Below are 22,210 nucleotides of genomic sequence, written 5' to 3'. Positions count from 1 at the left end.
AGCAGTGTGGACAACCAAAGCACTAGGCTGAGCTCCCAGTCTTGGGGTTTGTTCATATGAAACTTAACCCCACAAAGGATAGGTCAAGCCTACTTGAAATTAGGCCTAAGAGTTACCCCCAAGAAAACCTCTTTTGTTGCTCAGATGTGGCCTCTGTCTCCAGCCAACACAACAAGCAAGCTCACCACCCTCCCCCTGTATGCGTGGGACATGACTCCCAGGGGTGTGGACCTTCCTGGCAACATGGGACAGAAATCCTAGACTGAGATGAGACTGAGTCAAGGGATTGAGAAAAACTTCTTGACCAAAGGGGGCAAGAGTGAAATGAGACAAAGTGTCAATGGCTGAGACATTCCAAACAGAGTCGAGAGGTTATCCTGGAGGTTATTCTTACACATTAAGTAGATATCACCTTGTTGTATGTAATGGAGAGGCTCGAGGGAACTGCCTGAAAATGTACAGGTGTGTTCCAGTAGCCATGTTTATTGAAGATGATTATATAATGATAAAGGTTTCACAATGTGACTGTGTGGTTGTGAAAACCTTGTGCCTGATGCTCACTTTGTCTACCTTATCAACAGACAAGTAGAACATATGGAATAAAAATAAATAAGGGGAACAAATGTTCAAGTAAATTTAGTTTGTAATGCTAGTGATCAATGAAAGGGAAGGGTAAGGGGTATGATATGTAAAATTTTTACTTGTTTTTGTTTTATTTTTCTGTTGTCTTTTTATTTCTTTTTCTGAATTGATGCAAATGTTCTACGAAATGATCATGATGATGAATGTGCAGCTATGTGATGATATTGTGAATTGCTGATTGTACATGTAGAATGGAATGAGCATATGTTAAGAATGTGTTTTTTTCTTGTAATATTTTTTTAAAATTAATTTAAAAATTCCGTTTAAAAAAAAGCACACTGTATATTAATAAAAAGGGCAACCTACCAAGAAGAAATTAGCAATCATAAACATTTATGTAACAAACCATGGTGTTCCAAAACACATGAGGCAAACACTGGCAAAACTGAGGGAAAAAAAGAAATAGATGTCACTATCAATAATAGAAGGAGGCTTCAATATACCACATTCATCAACAGAAAGAGAACAGCTAGACAGAGAACTTGAATAATATGATAAATGAACAAGATCAGGCAGACATATACAGAACACTGAACTCAAACAGCAGGACATATACTTTCTCAAGTTCACATGGATCATTCTCCAGGATAGACCACATGGTAGACCACAAAAAAAGTCTCAAAAAATAAATATACAAAGCACTTTCTTTGACTATAATGGAATGAAGCTGGAAATCAGTAATAGGTGGAGAGCTGGAACATTCGCAAATATATGGAAGGTAGTCAAACAACACAATCTTAAACAATCAGTGGGTCAAAGAATAAATTGCAAGGAAAATCAGTAAATATCCCAAGATGAATGAAAATGAGAACATATATCAAAACTTATGGCATGCAGAGGAGTCAGTGCTGAGAGAGAAATTTATAGCCCTAAAAAAAGAGAAAAGAGTGGGTGCAAGGATAGTTCAGTGGTAGAATCCTCACCTGCCATGCGGTAGACCCGGATTTGATTCCTGGCCCGTGCACTTCCACCCCCCCACCCAAAAACAGAGGAAAGAGCTAAGATTAACCTAACTGCACAGCTATAGGGACTAGAAAAAGAACAACTAACTCCAAAGCAGAAAGAAGTAACAAAGATGAGAGCAGAAATAAATGCAACTGAGCATTAAAAAAAAGAGAATTAACAAAACCAAAAGGTGGTTCTGTGAGAAGATCAATAAAATTGACAAACCTTTAGCTAGCCTGACAAAGGGAAAAGGGAGAAGATACAAATAAATAAAATCAGAAATGAGAGGGGGAACATTACTACTGATTCCACAGAAACAGAAAAGGCTAAGAAGAGACTGTGAACAACTGTTGCCAACAAGGAAGATAACTTAGATGAAAAGGACAAAATCCTAGAAACACATAAACAATCTACACTGACTCTAGAAGAAACACATCTCAACAGACCAGTTACAAGTAAAGAGATTGAATCAGTCATCAAAAACCTCCCAAAATGGGTTCACAGGTGGTTCAGAGGTAGAATGCTCACTTGCCATGCAGGAGACTCAGATTCAATTCTTGGCCCATGCAACCAGGGGGAAAAACCCCCACAAAACTCCCCATAAAGACAAACCCAGGTACAGATGGCTTCACAGGTGAATTCTCTCAAGCATCCCAGGAAGAATTAATATCAATCCTGCTGAAACTCTTCCAAAAATCTGAAGAGGAAGGAACATTACCTAACATTCTATGAGGACAACATCACCCTAATATCAAAGCCAGATAAAGATACAAGAAATGAAACTTACAAACCCATTTCTCTTACAAATACAGATGTAAAATTCCCTAACAAAATATAACAAAATACTTGCAAATCGAATCCAACAGCACGTTAAAAGAATTATACAGTATGATCTAGTGGGTTTTCCCCCCAGTTATGCCAGGGTAGTTCAATAAAGAAAAGCAATTAATCTAATGAACCACATTAAGAAATTAAGAAAACAAACAGGGAAAAATTCACACAATCATCTCAGTTGACACAGAAAAGGCATTTGAGAAAATCTAGCATCCTCTGTCGATTAAAAAAAAAACACTTGGAAAAATAGGAATAAGAAACGTCCTCAACATTATAAACTGCATATGCAAAACCCATAGCCAGCATCATACTCAATGGTGATAGACCAAAAGCTTTCCCCGTAAGATCAGGAACAAGACAAACAAGGATGCCTACTGTCACCACTGTTATTCAACAATGTACTGGAGGATCTAGCCAGAGCAGTTAGGGCAAGAGAAAGAAATAGACGCATTCAAATTGAAAAGGAAGAAATAAAGCCTTCGCTATTTGCAGATGACATGCTCCTATAAATACAAAGTCCTCAATATTACAAGAAAGCTAATAAACAAGTTCAGCAAAGTGGTGGGATACAAGATCAACACACAAAAATCAATAGTGCTTCTATACACTAGTATTGAACAATCAGAGGAGGAAATCAAGAAAAATTCCATTTACAATAGTAACTAAAATAATAAAATATCTAGTAATAAATTTAGCCAAGCATTGTAAAGGTCTTGTACACAGAAAACTACAAAACAGTGCTAAAGAAATCAAAGAAGACGCAAATAAACAGAAGGACATTCTTGGCTCATGGATCGGAAGGCTATAGTGTTAAGATATCAATTCTACCCAAATTAATTTACAGATTTAATATAATCCCAATCAAAATTCTAATAGCCTACTTTACAAAATGGAAAAGCCAATCATCAAATTTATTTGAAAGGGTAAGGGGTCCCCAATAGCCAAAAACATCTTGAAAAAGGGGAATGAAGTTGGAGGTCTCACACTTATGACTTTAAAGCATATTACAAAGCTACAGTGGTCAAAATGGTATGGTACTGGCATAGGGACAGATACACTGACTAATGGAATTGAATTGAGAATTCAGAAATAGACCCACCCCTTTATGGCCAACTGATTTTTTTACAAGGCTGCCACATTCACTGAATGGTGCTGGAAGAACTGCATATCCTTATGCAAAAGAATGAAAGAGGACCCCTGTATCACACCATATACTAAAAAGTAACTCAAAATGGATCAAAGACCTAAATACAAGAACCAGGGCTACATGTAACCACATGGATGAATCTTGAGGACATTATGCTGAGTGAAATATGCCAGACACAAAATGACAAACATTGTATGATCTCACTGTTATGAACTAATATAATTATAATAAGCAAACTCACGGAGTTAGAATCTAGAATATGGTTACCAGGGCATAGATTGGAGGAAGAGAAGGGGAGCTGATATTTAATTTACACAGAATTTCTACGTGGGTTGATTGTAAAGGTTTGGAAATGGACGGTGGTGATGGTAGCACATGCTTGTGAATGTAACTAATTGCACTGAATTATGCATGTGAATGTGGCTGAAAAGGGAAGTTTTGAGTCGTACATGTTACTAGAAAGACAGAAGATAAAACACAGGACTGTATAACACAGTGAACCCTGTTGTGGATGACAGACTGGGATTAACAGTACAAGCACAAGAATGTTCTTTCATGATCTATCACAAATGTGCGACACAAATACAAAGTATTAATAATAGGGTGGTACATGGCAAACAAATACACCTGATGCAAACTAGGGACTACAGTTAACAGTACTATTTTAACATTCTTTCATGAATTGTAGCAATGGTACCACACTAAAGCGAAGTGTCAACAACAGGAGCGGTATATGTGAACACTTTATTTTTTACAGAACTTTTCTGCAAAACTATAGCATCTCTAATTTTTAAAAATAACAATAATTTTTTTAAATGTCCCTCTCCTAAACCCTAGACTAATGTCCTAATAAACAAAGCTACCTATGAAAAAAAAAATTAAGACAACATGTAGACTATTGAATGTATGTGAAGGGAAACTAAGAATGCCTAGAATCACATTGTTAAATAATAAAAACATTTCTAAAATTTCTTAAAATAAAAAGCAAACTTTCCATTAAACAAAAATATCTTTGGCTATTTACCTTATGAACTTTCACTTACTTGTATGTTTTGGTATAATCCAGCCACAATCCACACAGAATAGAGCCCACCATTCCAGCTACCACCAGTGTTAGCCCAATCCTTCCAGCATTAACTTCTTCTCCCTTAAAAACAATGTTCATAATAAGTTAATCAGATATTTTCTCTAACTGAAATAGATTCTTCATGTTCCCCTGCCCTTCCAAAGTCAAAGAAAATAATCAGGTAATATTGAAGACACATTATAATAAGAGATTCAGTGCATGTCTAAGGTATGTTTGTGGGGTAGGTAAAGAAAATATAAAGGCATTCTATTTTAAATTCATACACACAAAAAAAAACAACTAAAATACAGGAGAAATCAAAAAGGAAAATTTTCCTTGGTTCTCTATGGTTAAGAAATTTATTTTTGTTAGGATTCTTAAATAATACACAGCTGAAAAAGAGGTTAATCTTATAACTTTTATATATTACATGTACTTTCTCCTTTCAAAAGCACATGAGCTGACTCGGAACTTGATAATTTACTTCTTTACATTTGCTTTGGTTTCTTTTAATTTTTTTTCTTTGTCTCTTTCCATTTAACCAGTCACACGGTTTCATTAAATAAATAAATAAATAAATAAAACTTGATTACTGTCAAAGCAAACATAACTTGTACTTTATAATTTGGGTTAAATGTTTCTCAATTAAAATAAATGTAAACCTTTTACAGTAACATGGTCAGAACCCTTTATCTTATGATCATGCTAACAGGAATCACACCTCTAAAGAAAAATAATTGGCCAGGCATGTAATAAAATATAGGCAGAAGCTTACCTCATAATATGTCAAAATTACTTGATTTAATAATGTTGAGACTGAATAAAATGCCCCAGTCATTATACCTACAATAATAAATAGGAAAATATAAATGTACCATTTACCAGTTCATAAAGTGATAGGGAGTACTACGGAACCCCTGTAAAAATAAAATCTATTCCTCAGACAAACTTGACAAAGAAAATTAAGAACTGTTGCCATTTCCTTTTAGAAAGTGAGCTATCATTTAACACCCAAATTTACTACAGCTTATCAAAGTAGAATTCGGACATAAAACCATTCATTATTATTTAGATTCAGACATAGCTACCACAAATCATATCCCCACACATAACAACCAATCAAGAACTGGGCTGTTTATTGAGCATCTACAATGTGCTCTAGCCAATGAATATTGAAAGCATTAAGACAGAATCCTTGTCTCAGAGATCTTATCCCTGTCTCAAAGATCTCATAAGGAAATTAGTAAGACCTATTAATTAAAAAGTAATTAAAATAACAGCTGGTTATCAGGGGTCATAAGACTAGGTTTTCCCTTGTACATATTATATGACTTTAGAAAAATCTCTTAAACTAGCTTAGACTTAAGTTTATTATTTGTCTCTCTTTTTAAAAATATTTGTATTGACAAATCTTCACACACTTATAGTCCATATATGATGTACAATCAATGGTTCACAAATGGGACACAATCACATAGTTGTGTATTCATCACCATGATCATTTCTAGAACATTTGTATCACATCAGAAAAATTCATACCCCTACCACTCCCTCTCATTGACCACTAGTATTTCAATCTACCCTATTTATTTTACCCCTTATCCCTCTATTATTTATTTATTTTATCCACATTTTTAAAATTTTCATAAATTGTTAATTCTTGTTTGCTTATTTGTTCATTCACTCATTCATTTATTTATTAGATTTTTAAAAATCTAGGTTCATAAATGACATTGGCCTATAATTTTTCTCTTAAATTGTCCTTGTCTGATTTTGAAATAAAGATGATACCAGACTGGGGCAATACCAATACAGATGGTCTAACAGTGGTTGCCTCTGGGGAGGGAAATGGGTGACCTAAAACAGATATTCATTGTATACCCTTTGTACCTTTTGAATCTTATACTATGTATTAACCATTCGTATAAACAAAATTTAAAATTAAGAAAAAAGAATTCAGCTTCTTCATTTATAAAATAGGAATGATAATTTTCTTATCTCAAAAGTTGTTTGGAGAATTAAAAGCATTCCATATAAAGCACAGTATTCAGAGAAAACACTATCTAAGACCCCTGCTCATGTCATTCCTCACTTCTCCTTTCTTTGCCTATCCAAATCTAAACCATTCTTCAAGGCCCAGCTCATCCCTACCTCTTCCATTTTGTTCTCTCTGGCATGCACACCTTCCCTTCATTTATCCTTTCCCAAAACTCTATTATGTGTTCTGAAGGCCTTTATCATGCACTTGCCATACAAGTTGTGCTGTTGCCTTTTGATAACTCTAACACAGTTATTTTTCAGATGTTTATATAATTTCCCCAACTGGATGGTAAATTTCTTAAGAGTAGAAATGTATGTCATGCTTCTTTCTAGACCAGACTGTATTTAGAACACTGATATTTGATAACTATTAACTGCATAAACAAATAAATGAACCACAAAATTAACAATAAGTAAGATAAATCTTAAGCTAGCTCTGAAAGGATTGGATAAGGAAAAAAGACAGGACACACTTTAGATAAAATAATGACACAAAATTACAGAGACTAGAATCAAAAATATGCATGCATGAGGAGACATCTATTTGTGTGTATGACAGACGTTTGTCTGAAAGAAGACTGTATTTAGAAACAGTGAGAGATAAAAGATGGTAGGAAAAAAAATCATCTTAAATAATAGACTAAATAAATTAATTTGCTCTGAAGAACTGCAATTTCTCCATTTCCCAGTTCTGATTTTAGGTTTAAGCTAATCAGTGGAGGTAATCAGCAAAGGTACAAAAACTAACTGCCGCATCTGGGCTATTTAAGCATGACATCATATGTCATCTAGCATTTGCTTTAAAATATTCCAGGACAAAAGTGGAGGAGTAACTGCATTTTCTTCATGATTTTTCTGTAAACCCACAACTTCTCTAATTAAAAAAAAGAAAAAAGAAAAAGTGGGGGAACAGAAGAAACAAATGATAAAATATTAATTATTGAAACCAAGTGATAAAAGTGGGCACATAAGAGCTCGTTATACTGAATGTTCTACTTTTGTGTTCAGTAATATTCACTAAAAAAAAAAAAGTAATTATGGTAAAAGCATCAGAGTTTAAGTCAGAGCATAGCCTGGTACAACTTGTAAAATAAATACGCACTAGGGTATGTACTTCAAAACAATGTAAAGAAGAGAACAGAGTGAATCTATGACTTAAGGTAAGATAGAAGTGGGGGTGTTGATGGTCAATGAAAACAGTGCTAACATAAGAAACAAAGAATAAACTGTCAAAAACTCCGAAGAGAACCAAATGTGCTGGTGACTGACTGTGGTCAAAGCTACAGTGTTAGGAAGAATGTAGCTATCCTGAAAAAGCTATTTGGATGAGAAAGTTTTTAAAAGTTAGAATTTGTTAAGGTGAGCTCCTTGGCATGTAGTTTTGACTGAGTAGTCAAAACAGATGCCAGTTTGCAGAGGTAAGAGAAAGAAATTGTTGATGAGTACCACAGACATTTCCAACATGCATATGACAGTGATAATTATAGCCTATAAAGGGCCTGGAATAAATACCCATGGAAAATTCATAAAAGACAATGTTTCTCAATTTAAAGTCTTTTTTTAAAAAAAAATATGTAAGAAAATCCATCCTGAAATTTTGCTTCTACTTCAAACTTAAAGCTTATAAACAATCCTGTAATTATTTTTATAGCATTAACAAACTTATTTCATTAATTAAAGTTCAAACTACTAGTTTAAATGAAAAGAATATACAATACTCAAAGGTTTATACTGGTATCTCATCAAAGGAAAAAAAAATCTTTTACTTACCATAAGTGATCAACAGAAGAATGAAAGGAACGTTTTTTAAAATATTCCTTATTGATTTCTTATAGGAGTACCCTTCAGGGGGACTGTCTAGGAGAACGGCTTGAGCCTGACTTGGAGGATACTGAGGTTTTTCTTTGAATGCTAGGAACATACACGAAAAGGTAATTAAATATATCTATTTTTCTTAGTGAATTGGAATGAATTCAGTTTAAGTTTGATAAGATAGTGAAAGTTTTATGATAAGGCTTTTCATTTTTACCAATTTCTAAGTAAAGAATAGTCTGGAATTATCACCCTATCCTCTGAAGCTGACTAAAACTCAGAGATTTGGCCAACTTATACAAATGAATTACAAAACCACCAACATGTCACGAACTTGCTAAATAATTTTCCATTTATAGTTAAAGCAAGACTAATTTTATTACATATTAGGTTCGAATTGCAATTAGAGACAAGCATCAGATATGAGCAAGCTACTTAACTTTTGAGTTAGTAACTACTGCATTCTGAAATGTGATATAAAGTTTATCATCTGACCCAATTATACACCTCTAGAACTAAAAAGATTGGTGTGCCACATGGACATGACTTTCAGGGATGTAAGTCTCTGACATGACTCCCAGGGATAAGCCTGGCCCTGGTATCATGGGCTTAAGAATGCCTGCTTGACTGAAAGGGGAAAAAGAAATGTAACAAAATAAGGTCTCAATGGCTAAGAGATTTCAAATAGAGTCAAGGGGTCATTCTGAAGAGTATTCTTATGCAAGCTTCAGCCAGATATTCTTAATTGCCATGATACACCAAACCCCAACCAACAGTATTCCTGAAAACCCTAAAGAAAACCTAGGGCTCTATTTTAGACTACATAAAAGTTTCACTTATTAAGTTTATTTTTTAGAAACTTAAAACCTCCAGATTGTTCCTATGCCGGATAAGTCCAGAAACTTAGAGGTACCAGTCTCTCCCAGAAAATCAACCAGTTACATTCCCTTACCCCATAATGTTGACACCCCTTTTCAACATGAAGAATTTAGACTGGTTGTTGCCTAAATATCCCTGAAGATTGAGAGAATGATTTAATGAGAGGGAGGAGCTGTTACAGAGATGTTAGGATTTCAAAGGATTATGACTACTGAATCATTGTACAGATTTTCCTTTTTAGTTTCTAGTGTATTAGAACAGACAGAAGGAAATACCTGAAATTGTGGAACTGTAAACCACATACTTTGAAATTTGAAATTTGTTCTATAATTACTTGTTAAACTGTACTTTGAAATTAATCATTTTTCTGTATATATATTTCACAATAAAAATGTTTAAAAATATATATATTGTACTAAAAATATGCTGTACAAATTCTCACCATAGCAAAAGCAGTAACTTAAGTCCTTGGTGCCTATACAGTAAGTGCTCTGTTTAGGCTCCTCTTCCTGATCTCTTAAAAAGCCACCCGGAAGCAGGTATTCTGCATCCTCAATGCCACTTTAATATATAAAAGCATTTACTGCCATGCAGAAGCAGGTTTGTCATTCCTCAGCCTTTCTTGATTTGTGTGGACAGATCTGCATAGTGCTGTGGTTCAATGGTAGATACCTTTGCTTATACTCACCAAAATCACATTACCCAACATCTTTATCAATAAAAAATCTGAGATTTGATATCCAAAAAAAAAAAGACTGGGGTAGATGCAGGAGAGTAGACCTGGGTCTTTCTTGCTGACTCACTCTGCTGCATAATGGTAAAGGGAGGAGTAGAGCTAAAAGACATAAAAGTGGATGGTTTCCAATATCCTATTTTAGCCCTGTTCATTTCTATGGAGTTAAAAGTTCAAAGCCTTCTTCTTACCCATTTAGAGACCACCAGTTGCTGGGCAAGGAAGGATTTACTAACTTCCTGCAACAGATGGTTAGGGAGAGATTTCTGCAGGGTAAGGTAGCCAGTAATCAAGACTGATTGACAGAAGAGCTAAACAGCTAAAATTTGGTTAAGTTAGAAATTAAATTCTAGTTCTAATATTGACTCAAAACTTTTAATGAAAATAGAAAAAAATACTGTATTTCACTGAATCTAAGATTCTGATGCCAGCACTCAAAAATATATTATTTATTATATTGATTTCATGAAAAAAAATGGACACCTTAGAATTTATTAAATAGGGTAAATTCAAAAAGTTAAAAAAAAAAAGAGAAGTGATTCAGAAAAAAGTAATAGTTTTTGGAATATCAGAATTTCATCTTTTTGTTTTTAGAAAAATAGTAGCTTTTTTTTTTTCCCCTCCCAACAAGGATTAAATACAGGTCTCATCTGGAGACAGAAGCTAATAGATAGCATCTGATGGATTTGGATGCCACTGGAATCATATGGAAGTTTAAAATTAATATGAATTTTGTGATTCTACCTAAGGCTCAATGAATCAAAATCTCCAGGATTGAACCTGAGAATCTGTATTTAAACACAAACTGTATGCTATCAATATCCAGCCAGGTTTGAGAATTACTAGGTAAGGAAGAAATGACCCTTACAATTTCCATGTAATAATAATTCTCTAATTTTCATGATTACTGCTAAAAATTAAAAATTTTAAAGTTCTTTGCTGACTAAAACATTGATTAACTACTATATACTAATATAATAGTATATAATATTATATATACTTATATATATACACATTTTAGTATATATAACTAAAAAATCAAACTAAAACATATTTCTATTTTTACAGGTCTCACAAATAATTCAAGAGGAGACTTAACTCATAAATATTTACTTGTTAGTATCCTTACATTGGAGTACTGGTAGACATAAAATGTTTAAAGTTGTTGCAATTCCTCCTCTTCCTTTTAGCCCTATGAGCTCCTTGCACTGTTGAGTTCTGTTGTCCTTCCCTTAAAATCTCTCGTATCCTAGTTAGATGGGACATACTTCTTTTTATTAACATTGGTAATACAAAACTCACACAATTGTAAAACAAAGTTTTAGAAATAGGTATATTTACAAGGCAGTCATGTATATTTAGTAAGATTTAAAACTCTTAGGTTTTTATTTACTTTGGAAGAATAAAAGACTAGATCCACACTCAAATGCAAAATGAAAAAATTCTTATTTATCTTCCACTCCACTAGATTTATTTTCATTGGCAAAATCAGGCCTTTGCCTACCAGTTATACATTATAATCAAGCTCAAATGGATATGAAAAAAAGAAGAGTTGAACAAAAAGCCATTCATCTGTCACAACTGTTATTCTAAAGGGTAAAATATGGCCTCTTCTTTCTCCTTTGAAGCTGAAAAACAAAGATTCCTTTCTACTCCCTCTCTTTCCACTAAAAACCTGCCCCAACAAAATAATCAACTACTGAAGCAGTTACTCTCCACCCCTGGCATTAGGTATCTAATGTAGTCAAAGGATTCATGAATAGTATAAATTTTTTCTCCCACAGGTCACAAATCAATTGCAGTTTTGGACCATTTCGATGTACTGAAATCAGATTACAGTAACATTATCTTTCAATTTCCTTATTTGTCCCTGTGTGATGAAGACAGATATTATACATATTGTTATAAAAAGACAAATACAGGTTTTAATCCAGGCTCTGTTCCATCTATGACTTAGAGGAAGTCAACTCTCATGTCTACTTTAGCTCTCTCATCCATAAAAATTCCATATGTAATGGAATTTTTGAATTATTGTGTGTTATGCAAAATATATTTCTCTTTTAAAGAGTATTTATTTTTAAAACTCAGAGACTTTGCCTCAGGGGCAAAGTCAACTTCTGGTGAACTAAGTAAAATCTATCCCTGTTAAAAGTTTACATTAGCAGTCTATACATAGATATGCTGTTACATAAGAAGCAAAAGTAACATTACAAATATATATCACAGACTCATGTATTTAAGAATATTAATATTCAACATTCTAATTGCCATTACTGCTTATGCTATTGGTTTCTGTCATCTGCTCACCTTAATGAAATTAGGATGGTAAGGATTTTAATTGACACACTTGAGTTAAGTGATATTGTTTGCTGCACAAGAACAGCTTTCCAATATAACGGTGACACTACTTATTCAAAAGGAATTTGAATTGGAGCATTTAAGCCTAAGTAAAAATTAAAATTCCTTATTTTTATATATAAAATATTATACATGGAGTTTGATTGCCTAGGCTCAAATTCACCTTCAGTATTTACCAATGTAGGCAAATTACTGAAATTTACTTAAATTCTGTACCCGAGTTTCCTACTCACTAAAACTGGGATGATAATAACAGTACCCACCACATTGGTTTGTGAAGATTAAATGAGATAAAGCATGTCATGTGCCTTTAATATGCTTGGCACACACTTAACACTCAAATGCTAGAAACTATAAATATAGTCCTCCCAACAACAATGGGCAAAGCAGGAAATTCAGTGGAAAGCTTGGGTTAATTCCTAGAAACACTAGATGGATGACATTTGCTCATAAGCTCCACGAGGGAGAGGATTTTCTGTCTTTGTTAACTGTTGTCTCTTCCGGGCCTAGAATAGTACCTGGCATATGGCCGCTCAATAAGTATTTGTTGGATGAACATAAGTATTATTTAACTTGGAACAGGCATACACAGCATGACCCAATCAAGTATTTTAGGAAAAACAGTGAGTACCAATATAGTATACATCATGTCAACAAAAAGCATCAGCAAAGCTAAATTATTTGATTAGAATTTGGTTGGATTTCTAAAGTATTCATGGGTGGAATTTAGAGGGAAGTAGGGTTGTCTGTTAAGACTTTAAGAAATTAAGGAACTTTAAGTAATTACGTATTTTAAAAGTAATCCATAGTTTCCTCATCAGCAAATATTTGGATAAGAAAAACAAGTAAATTCCCTACTTTTACTTGTAAGGAAAGTAAAATTTTCCACTGAAGACCTTCATATCACAACTGTTTATCATCCTGTTTTTATATCATTCTTGGTATCATAAGACTAAAATTATAGGCCATCAAAGCAAAACTTGACATTGGATCATTTTTTTTTAATTCCATTTACTTTTCCATTTTCACTCAATATCTGTAAGCCACATAAGTACATGACAAAATACTGAAATAGTTCTCTTTCAATTTCCCAAATATCAAAAGGTGATCTCCTAATGGCCACACCTATCATTATTCTTTGTCCCCTACTTTGACACATGAAAATCTTATATTTATAGCAGTTTAAATATATATATTTACATATATATATGCATATACTATACACACACACACATATACAATATATCTCTACTAGAGAATCTATTTCTTCCAAAGAGACAAGCAATTGAAGATTAAAAAAAAAAGGAAAACGAGAATTTAAGTGAAGATACATAAGCACTCAAAGCAAAGAACATTTTATATTTTAGAAATCCCTTTTGCCAGTGGAAGACACATTTTATGCAAAACTTCATATTGCATCTAGAAATCAAATGTGGCTACCAGCAAAGAAGATTAAGGACTTTTAAAAATATATAAATTCCTTTAAAATTTTTCTTAAACTCTAAAATAGTACGGGGATAATTTGTCCTTTTTCAGTAGTCTGCACACCACAAATATACTACTCCCTGACTGACTGAAAACATAAATGCCAACCACAAATAGACTGGACATGTCAGAATATTTTAGATGTTACTGAGAGAAAATTTTGTTCATTATCTTAAGGGAAACTAAATATTTGGGCTGTGCTTCCTATACCTGGATCCTCCAGTTCATCTACAAAGGCAGTATCTACTGAACGACTTTATACACACATTTCTTTGAAAATCGAGAAATTCATATGTGGAGATCAAAATTAATATGTAAAGTTAAAGACTTCAGCTATAATGCAGTTTAAAATGTAAATTTTATGGATTAAAAGACAGCTTTTTTCAACTTTGCTTTTCAAATCAATTGAAGATTTTTTGTGTGCCTAAAAGAACAATATTATAGTTATATTAGCAGCTGTGTTACTTAAATAAAGCTTATCTATTCTTTTCCCTGAAATCAAAATTGTTTCCCATTAAAAATAAACTTAAAAAGCAGACCTTCCCAAAGCTTCTTCCAAATGGATGATGGCTGCTTGCAGCTGATTTTGACTGACTGCTTCAAGGGACAGGCCCAGACGAGAGGACTCAGTGACGAATGGTGGCAGCAGTAGCTTGCTGGAGTGGCCTAACAAGCAGATAGTTGCCAGTTTGAAATTCTGCTGAACACCTTGCTGCTGCCCAAGATCATTCACTGGTCAACATTTTCAGATCTAGTTAATACTAAATCGGGAATCCCTGGAAGGATGTATCATTAAAGGGAAGATTATGGCCTATTTACAACATTTCAAGCCATGACAAGAATTTGTTCCTGGATAAGTTAGCTTAGCTTAAGATGAAGAATACTTAGAGGAATATGGAAAAGAGGCAGGGAATATGTCTGAAACTGTTAGCAGGAAGAAAAGTTAGTAGGGAGATAAATGAGATGAATTTGTCTTCAAACTCTTTACAATGAAACATGACAGTGGACCATTACATATTCCTATGGTATAGCATTCATTACCTGAGCAAGATAGTGTGCAGCAAGAATGAAACAAGCAAATAGCAACTGGCAAATTATCAATAAAAATTTCAGGGTTATTTGCTTTCATATTTTCGTCATGCGTATATCTACTTAAACTGTAGGAAAATAATTCACTTACCAATTGCTGTTAAAATAAATAAAAGCGTGGAGACAGCTGCTGTTCCATAAAACATGGTACTGATATTGCAAGCCATGAGATTTGTGTTATTCTGTATGTTGGGCACTAAAACTGGTGGTAGCAAAAAGCCAACTGCCGCTCCAAGCTGTAAAATAAACAGTTCTGCTAAGAAGAGCAATTATCATAAAAGAAAAAAATATTGACAAATAATTGAACAAAAAGGGACAGCTAAAGTGTGTAAAGGTGCTTTGTGCTAGCACTATGTGCTATTATCTTTGTTACTATTGTACAGTAAAAGACAAATTGCTGACAAATCTCCTTCCTACTAAACATTTACTGTGCTCCACTATCAAAATGACACTGTATAAAGATGTGTAAGATATAGCCCTTGATTTTTAGATATTTACAATCAAAAAGGGAATAATCATATGCAAAACAAGAATGGGAAATGACAACCTACACAATGGGAGAAGATACAAACAACTGAAAATGTTCTACTATCCAGAATGTGTAAAGAATTCTTACAATCCAACAACAAAAAGGCAAACAACCCATGGCAAAAAAAAAAAAAAGGCAAAGGACTTGAGACATTTCTCCAAAGAGGACACATAAATGGCAACAAGTATATGAAAAGATGCTCAACATCATTACTCATTAGGAAAATGCAAATCAAAACCACAATGGTATACTGTTTACACTCACTAGGATGGCAATAATTAAACAGACACATATATACACACACAAGAGAAAATAACAAATGTTGTTGAGGATGGAGAGAAATCAGACCCCTCACACACTGCCGGTAGAAAATTAAGATGGTATAGCCACTGTGGAAAGTAGTTTGGCAGTTCTTCAAAAACTAAGAAACACAGAATCACCATATGGCTCAGCAATTCCACTCCTAAGCATATACCCCCCAAAACTGGAAATAGGTATTCAAATGCATTCTTGCATTCTTGATTACTAATATTCATAGCAGCACTATTCGCAACAGCCAAAAGACAGCTATGACCCGAACACATCCACAGACAGAAAAATGAATAAAAATAAAAATGAAAAATGAATAAAAGTGTGTGTGTGTAATACACACACACACACACACACACACACACACACACACAAAATGGAATATTATTCAGCCATAAAAAGGAATGAAGTATTGATACATGCTACAATGTGGATGAACCTCTAAAATATTATGCTAAGTGAAAGAAGTTAGACACTATTGATTTATTAATATCTAGAATAGGTAAATCTATAGAGACAGAAAGCAGAGTAATGGTTGCCAGGAACTGTGGGGAGGAGAGATTGGGAAGTGACTGCTTAATGGATACTGGGTCTTCATTGGGGGTCATGAAATGTTTTGGAGCTAAGGAAGAGGTGATGGTTGCACAACACTGTGAATGTACTAAATTCCACTGAACCGTATGAAGTGGCTAATTTCACATTATGTGAATTTTACCACACACACACACAAAAAGGCTGAATATGGTCACTGCAACAAGGTAAGTAAAATCAAAGTATTGGAGGGTTCAATGGAGAGACATATCAGATTCTTTTGAGAGTAGAAGCAAGGAGGAAGAACCCAAGAATGATTTGAAGAAGGATAAGTAGAGACAGTCATCTTTACCAAATATTCCATTTGCTCCCTTACAAAAAGCTGGACAGAAACAAACTTACAAAAGAGTAGGGGTAAGATCCATTCTGTGATGAGGAGTGGGGAGACCATAAAATTTATCATCAATAAAATACATTGTTTGAGTGAAAGGGGCTCCATTAATAATTATGCTGGACAACAGGTACATACCTGTACTATGGTCACCCTAGCTGGGACACATGGTCACCCTAGCTAAAGGAGTACTCTGGAGGAACATCTTGCACGGATTTGGGGTTCAGGAAAATTTTATGGAGGAGCAAAGATCTGAAGAAATTGGAATTAGCCAAGTGAAGCAGAAGTGTTCCAAGCCAAGGGCACATTATGTACAAAGGCCAGGAAGCAGCGAGTCTGACCTTGCAACAAACAGTATATAGTATATAGTACAGCTCAGAGAAGAGAAATAGCATGGGGAATGGGAGCTGCAGAGAGAGTTGAAGCTGAAGACTTGACAGGATACAAATCCAGAGGGTCTCACAGGTCACATGAGAGCTTGAATTTTACCCCAGGACCACTGCAGGGACAAGGGAGTAACCTTGAACAGACATGCATCGTCAGGAAGACATACAGGATAAATGTGGAGAATGGAAGGAAGAAAGCAAAGTTCACAGGTAGGTAGAATGGTTAGCAAGCTCTACGTGAGAGTTTAAGACCAAGCCTAGCTAAGCAGTAGAAATGAAGAGAAATGAGACAGGAGGTAAGGTAAACTTTGAATGGTGGGTTCCTATGAGATATGAAAGTGGAGATATCTAGATGGCCAGTATCTATGCGTTTGAAACTCATTCATTTTTCAACAAATTTTTTATGGGGAGCCTACAGTGTACCTAGCACTATTATAAATGCTGGGGATACAGTTCTGTACATTCAGACCACATGGCTATTTTCATAAAACTTATAATCTAATGGTGGAGACCGGAGAAAAGTAAGAAATAACAATAAACACCAAAACATAAAACATATGACTATAGCTGCATCTGAACTATAGTTTTTTTTTTTGTTTGTTTGTTTGGGTTTTTTGTTTTTTTTCTTTTTCCTTTTTTTTCTTTTTTATATATTTCTTCTATTTTTTATTTTTTTTTTTTTATTTTTTCTCTATATTATCATTCTGTATCCTTTTCTGTTGTTTTGCTAGTTCTTTTCCTAAATTGATGCAAATGTACTAAGAAATGATGATCACATCTATGTGATATTAAGAATTACTGATTGCATATGTAGAATGGAATGATTTCTAAATGTTGTGTTAGTTAATTTTCTTTTTAATTAATAATAAAAAAAACATATGACAATAAGCATACCAGATATGATAAGCACTACACAGAGAATTAAAGTAGAAAGATAAAACAAGAGAGTGCTTAGGCAATTCTAAATGGGATCATGATGAAATATGGTTGAATGATATTTAAAATGAATTTAAGCTGATTTGAGGTACAATATGGATATAGTCATGTGATCCCAGCCAGAGAACATTCTAGAAATTGAGCAAATCTCCCAGAATCCAACAACTGCCTTTTGCAAATATGCCAGTGGCAAAAATAAAACCTACCCAAGTCTCATTCACTTGGCATTGCCAAGTTTTCTATAACGTTAGGCATCTAAGGGTCAACAGTTATCTATTTTATAGGTAACTTCCAAAGCAGTATTACAAGGCGCTTACTTTAAACTGGTTTTCAAAGCGCTGTCCTCTGAAAGAAGTTTAAAACCGTTTTTAATCCAAGAAGGCCACAGACCTCAAGACTACTCATTTCCTCTACCTCATCTGTTCACCAAATGCCTCCTGAGCGTCCATCCGTATTCCTACCTCACAGGGCCTAGGGCGTTTTCTTAAGGACCAGATTTTCACTAACAACCGCAGTGCTTACCTGATTGCCCAGCACGGCGGTGGCACAGGCTGTGGACACCTCCTTGGGTCCGAACCAAACTGAGGCGATGCGGGAGGGTAACCCGAGGATGAACACCTGGGCCACGGAGCACAGGCACTGGCCCAGCATGGTGACCCAGAAGAGATACTGCTGCACGCTGCCGCACTTGATCCAGGCACCCACGCAGTTGAGGCCGGAGCCCAGCAAGGCGGTGACCCGCAGGCCCTTGGTGTCCAGGAGCCAGGTGGCCGGGAAGATGAGGGGCACGTAGGCCAGCATGTACACCATGGACAGCCAGTCGATGTGCAAGGAGGAGACGCCGTAGAAACCCTCGAAGACGTTGCTGATGATGCTGTACTGGATCCACTGAAAGGCGTTCACCAGCGAGTACAAGCTGAAGATCAGGAGCACCAAAAAGCGCCGCGCGGAGAGTGCCGTCCGGGGCCCTGGGGGGCGCTCGGTCCTAGGGGTCTCCTCCCCAGGGTCTGTGGGCAGCAGGCAGGCCCGGGTCTCCTCCTCCGGGGCCAGCGGCGTCTGCGACTCACCCACGGCTCCCGAGGCAGCCCCGGAGCTGTCCCGGGATACCCCATTCAGAGCCAGGCAGCCGGCTTTGGGCCCATCCTGCGGCTGCGAGCTCACGCCCACGATAGGCGCGTCCCCCGGCACCGGCAGGTATCCGTTCGCGTGCGGGAGCCCGGGCGCCGCCGCCGCCTCCTCCTCATCGTCCGGCCGCGCCATGTCCCTGGGCCTCCGGGGCCACCTCGCGTCCCAATCCTCCTCCCCAGCCCTGCACCTCCGGAACGCCGTACGCCCCACCCCTTACCCGTTCCTGCGCCTCCTTCCCAGTCCCGGTGAGTTCGCAGTACGCCGCTAACTACAGTCCTCCGCTGGACGCAGCCGGCAAAGCCTTCCTCCTCACTCCCCGCACTCTCACCAGGCTCCGCCCAGAGCAAGGGCCCCACTCGGCGGCTCGCCGGCCAATCAGCGAGCTACCCCGACTGGCGCGCAGCCAATCCGGAGAGCTTTCGTGGGGGACTGGCGGGAGTACGTTCCTCCCTTGGCCCTGGAGGAGGCGGGAGAGCTTTCTTCTGCCTGAGGATGGGGTGGGTCCATCCTTCCACGCGTGGACGGCTGCTGGGCCACGCGGGAACGAGGCGGGGGAGAACGGGAGGGCAAACAAAGAGGCAGACTTCACCGTCACTACTAAGAGGTGCTCCCAGAGGACCCCGAAGTCTTAGACGCAGGCGAAAGGTGAACTTGGCCTCTCGTGCCGAGAGCAGCGGTCAGGCAAGGTCGGACCCTGCCTTTACCACAGCCAGAACCGTATCTCATAGGTCCGTACTGCCTCGGCAGAGAAAATAACGCCAGAAAGCCTTCCAATCCAGATAAAGAAAGGGGTTTCGTCAGAAATGTGCCCCTGTGAAGTTGGAATTCCCCTACCCCCCCCCCCCCCGTTCTGCTTCCTTGAGTGAAATCAGGTCTTTGCATTCTCTGTTTCTCAAATACCTCGAGTTAATGTTTACTGGACACGCATGTACAGGGGCTTAGTAGGTTCCAGGTACCAAATTAGCTCTGAACGTTATGTGCCGGAAACTGTCGTGGGTCCTAGGAAGCACACGTGGCTCCTGGCAGGTCTTCCTGGACACAATTTAAAGCTACCCCCACTGCTTGTTGGGAAACAATTTGAGAAAGAGACCCAAATATCCATTATTAAAGTGAGACTAGAACTAGGAGTTGTTGATAGGCATTCTCACTAATGATTTAATCTTTTTTTGAAACGTTTTAATGAAATGAATTTATTTAAAAAGATTATAAAATTTAACATTGAGAAAGATAAAAAAAAAAAAGGCCTACAGGATTTTAAATTGGCAAATACAAAAATGATTGGCTGTAAACAGTATAAAAATATATTTTCCAGTCCCCAAGAAGAACATAATTTAAGAATAGCAATTACAAAACTTTTGTATAGTAAGGGCATTTCTCTTATAATTCTTAAGAACCATTCCAAACATTGTAAGAAATATAACAAACCAAATTTACTAGCGCTATTAATAAGTAATTATTTTAAATTTGTTTGCCCTTTTCGGTTAACCATGGTTTTTTAGTCCCAACTTCTGTTTGAACTTTTTATTGACCATAATGTTCCAAATGTATTGAATTTATTGAGTTTGCCCTTTTCTGTGCACAACAGTGGATTTTGGTCTCATGATTTTTTTAAAAAAACTTTATTCATCATAATAGTTTTTTCGCTCCTAATTCCTTCCACAATGCAAATACTTAAAGGGAGACTAACCAGTCATTCCATAACAAAGAATGTGAAAGAAGGTTCTAGAGTGACCAAAACCACTAGTGAACGTAATATCTTTCTGAAAAGACAAGAATTAAGTAGACAGTTAAAAGACCCAATGCTGTGCCAATAAAACAAATGGAGGACAAACCTCAGAACAAGCTGAGATTAAGCTCAATGCCAACATGCTATTCATACGTGTGAGGTCAACTGAGTATATGTCCCTCCAACTTAACTAAGCCCAGTGCATGGGGTGGGGACCCTGAGGTAGCCCAGATGGTTTGCTGTGAATTCCAGCTAGATCCAGATGATATTTAAAATGATAATGGTACCCTTTGATGCGAAATTTCCGAACTTGCTCATCACAAACTAGTTATCTTTGAACCAGTCTTTCTTTTTGGACCCAATATCCAAACTATTTCTGCTCTCTTAGATGACATGACCAGTAAACACCATATCCATGATGGGTAGCATCACCATTAACACTAGCATCCAAATTCTAATATAAATCGATAGGGTCCTGAGTCAGTAAGACAGAGCAGAAGCTCTATCTGGCATATTGACCGGTTTCTGAGAACCATGTTAGGAACATTCGTGTAGGTGAAACTCATCTACAACACCCAAATGACAGTTGAGAAACTACAGAAATGATGGGATTATTAAATTGTACAGTTGGAAATATGATTCCACTATTTCAGATAGGTATCCTTGCCTGGAGTCTCCCACCAAAGTACTGAAGGACCTGATGCATGGACTCATCACTTACTCGTGAACAAAAATCTAGAAGGACAAGAAAGTTTGTGGGCCACTTGATCAGGAAGATCTGATCCCAAGTGCCCTAATTGTTTGGCTCGATGACAGCCTGCTAGCAATAGGCAGTTTTTCCAAATTACCAGAACTTGTTATGAAATCTCTCGAGAGTGGTTTGTCTACTGTTTTATACTGTTAACAATATTAATCTGGAAGGATTTCATGGATATTCATTTCCTTAAAAAGGTTTCCTCCAAAGAGAAAATAGCAATACCTATGTAAGAGGCAGGACCCAAAAGATACTGCTGCACACACTGCAATTTAAAGGGCCCAAGCAGGTGCATGTGGTTCAGTAGTAGAATGCTCACCTTCCATGCAGGAGACCCAGATTCAGTTCCTGGACCATGCACTGCTACCCACCCCCCAACCCTGAAAAAAAGGGCCCCAAGAATCTGGCCGACTGACAACATGAAAGAGTGAAAGCCAGAGGTTCACCTCTGCCAGATGCACTTTATGGATTGTTGTGATAAGGAGATGGA

The 22,210-nt window shown here is 36.6% G+C and overlaps 1 protein-coding gene across 1 annotated transcript in view; it reads right to left on the bottom strand.

The window, feature by feature from the left end:
* The window catches only part of FLVCR1 (FLVCR choline and heme transporter 1), a 50,692-nt gene extending 30,701 nt beyond the window's left edge, over positions 1–19,991 (bottom strand). Inside the window, exons 1-5 of the mRNA XM_077157783.1 lie at positions 18,635–19,991; positions 15,122–15,266; positions 8,445–8,585; positions 5,410–5,477; positions 4,612–4,715 (exon numbers count right to left, since the gene is read on the bottom strand). Of these exons, the coding sequence (XP_077013898.1) occupies positions 4,612–4,715; positions 5,410–5,477; positions 8,445–8,585; positions 15,122–15,266; positions 18,635–19,372 (1,196 nt within the window). The 5' untranslated portion in view covers positions 19,373–19,991. The remainder of the gene's footprint in view (positions 1–4,611; positions 4,716–5,409; positions 5,478–8,444; positions 8,586–15,121; positions 15,267–18,634) is intronic.
* Between the last annotated feature and the right edge of the window lie 2,219 nt (positions 19,992–22,210).

Source organism: Tamandua tetradactyla, chromosome 4, assembly GCF_023851605.1.
Source record: "Tamandua tetradactyla isolate mTamTet1 chromosome 4, mTamTet1.pri, whole genome shotgun sequence".
Classification (NCBI taxonomy): domain Eukaryota; kingdom Metazoa; phylum Chordata; class Mammalia; order Pilosa; family Myrmecophagidae; genus Tamandua; species Tamandua tetradactyla.
This window is presented reverse-complemented; position numbering and strand designations above follow the sequence as displayed.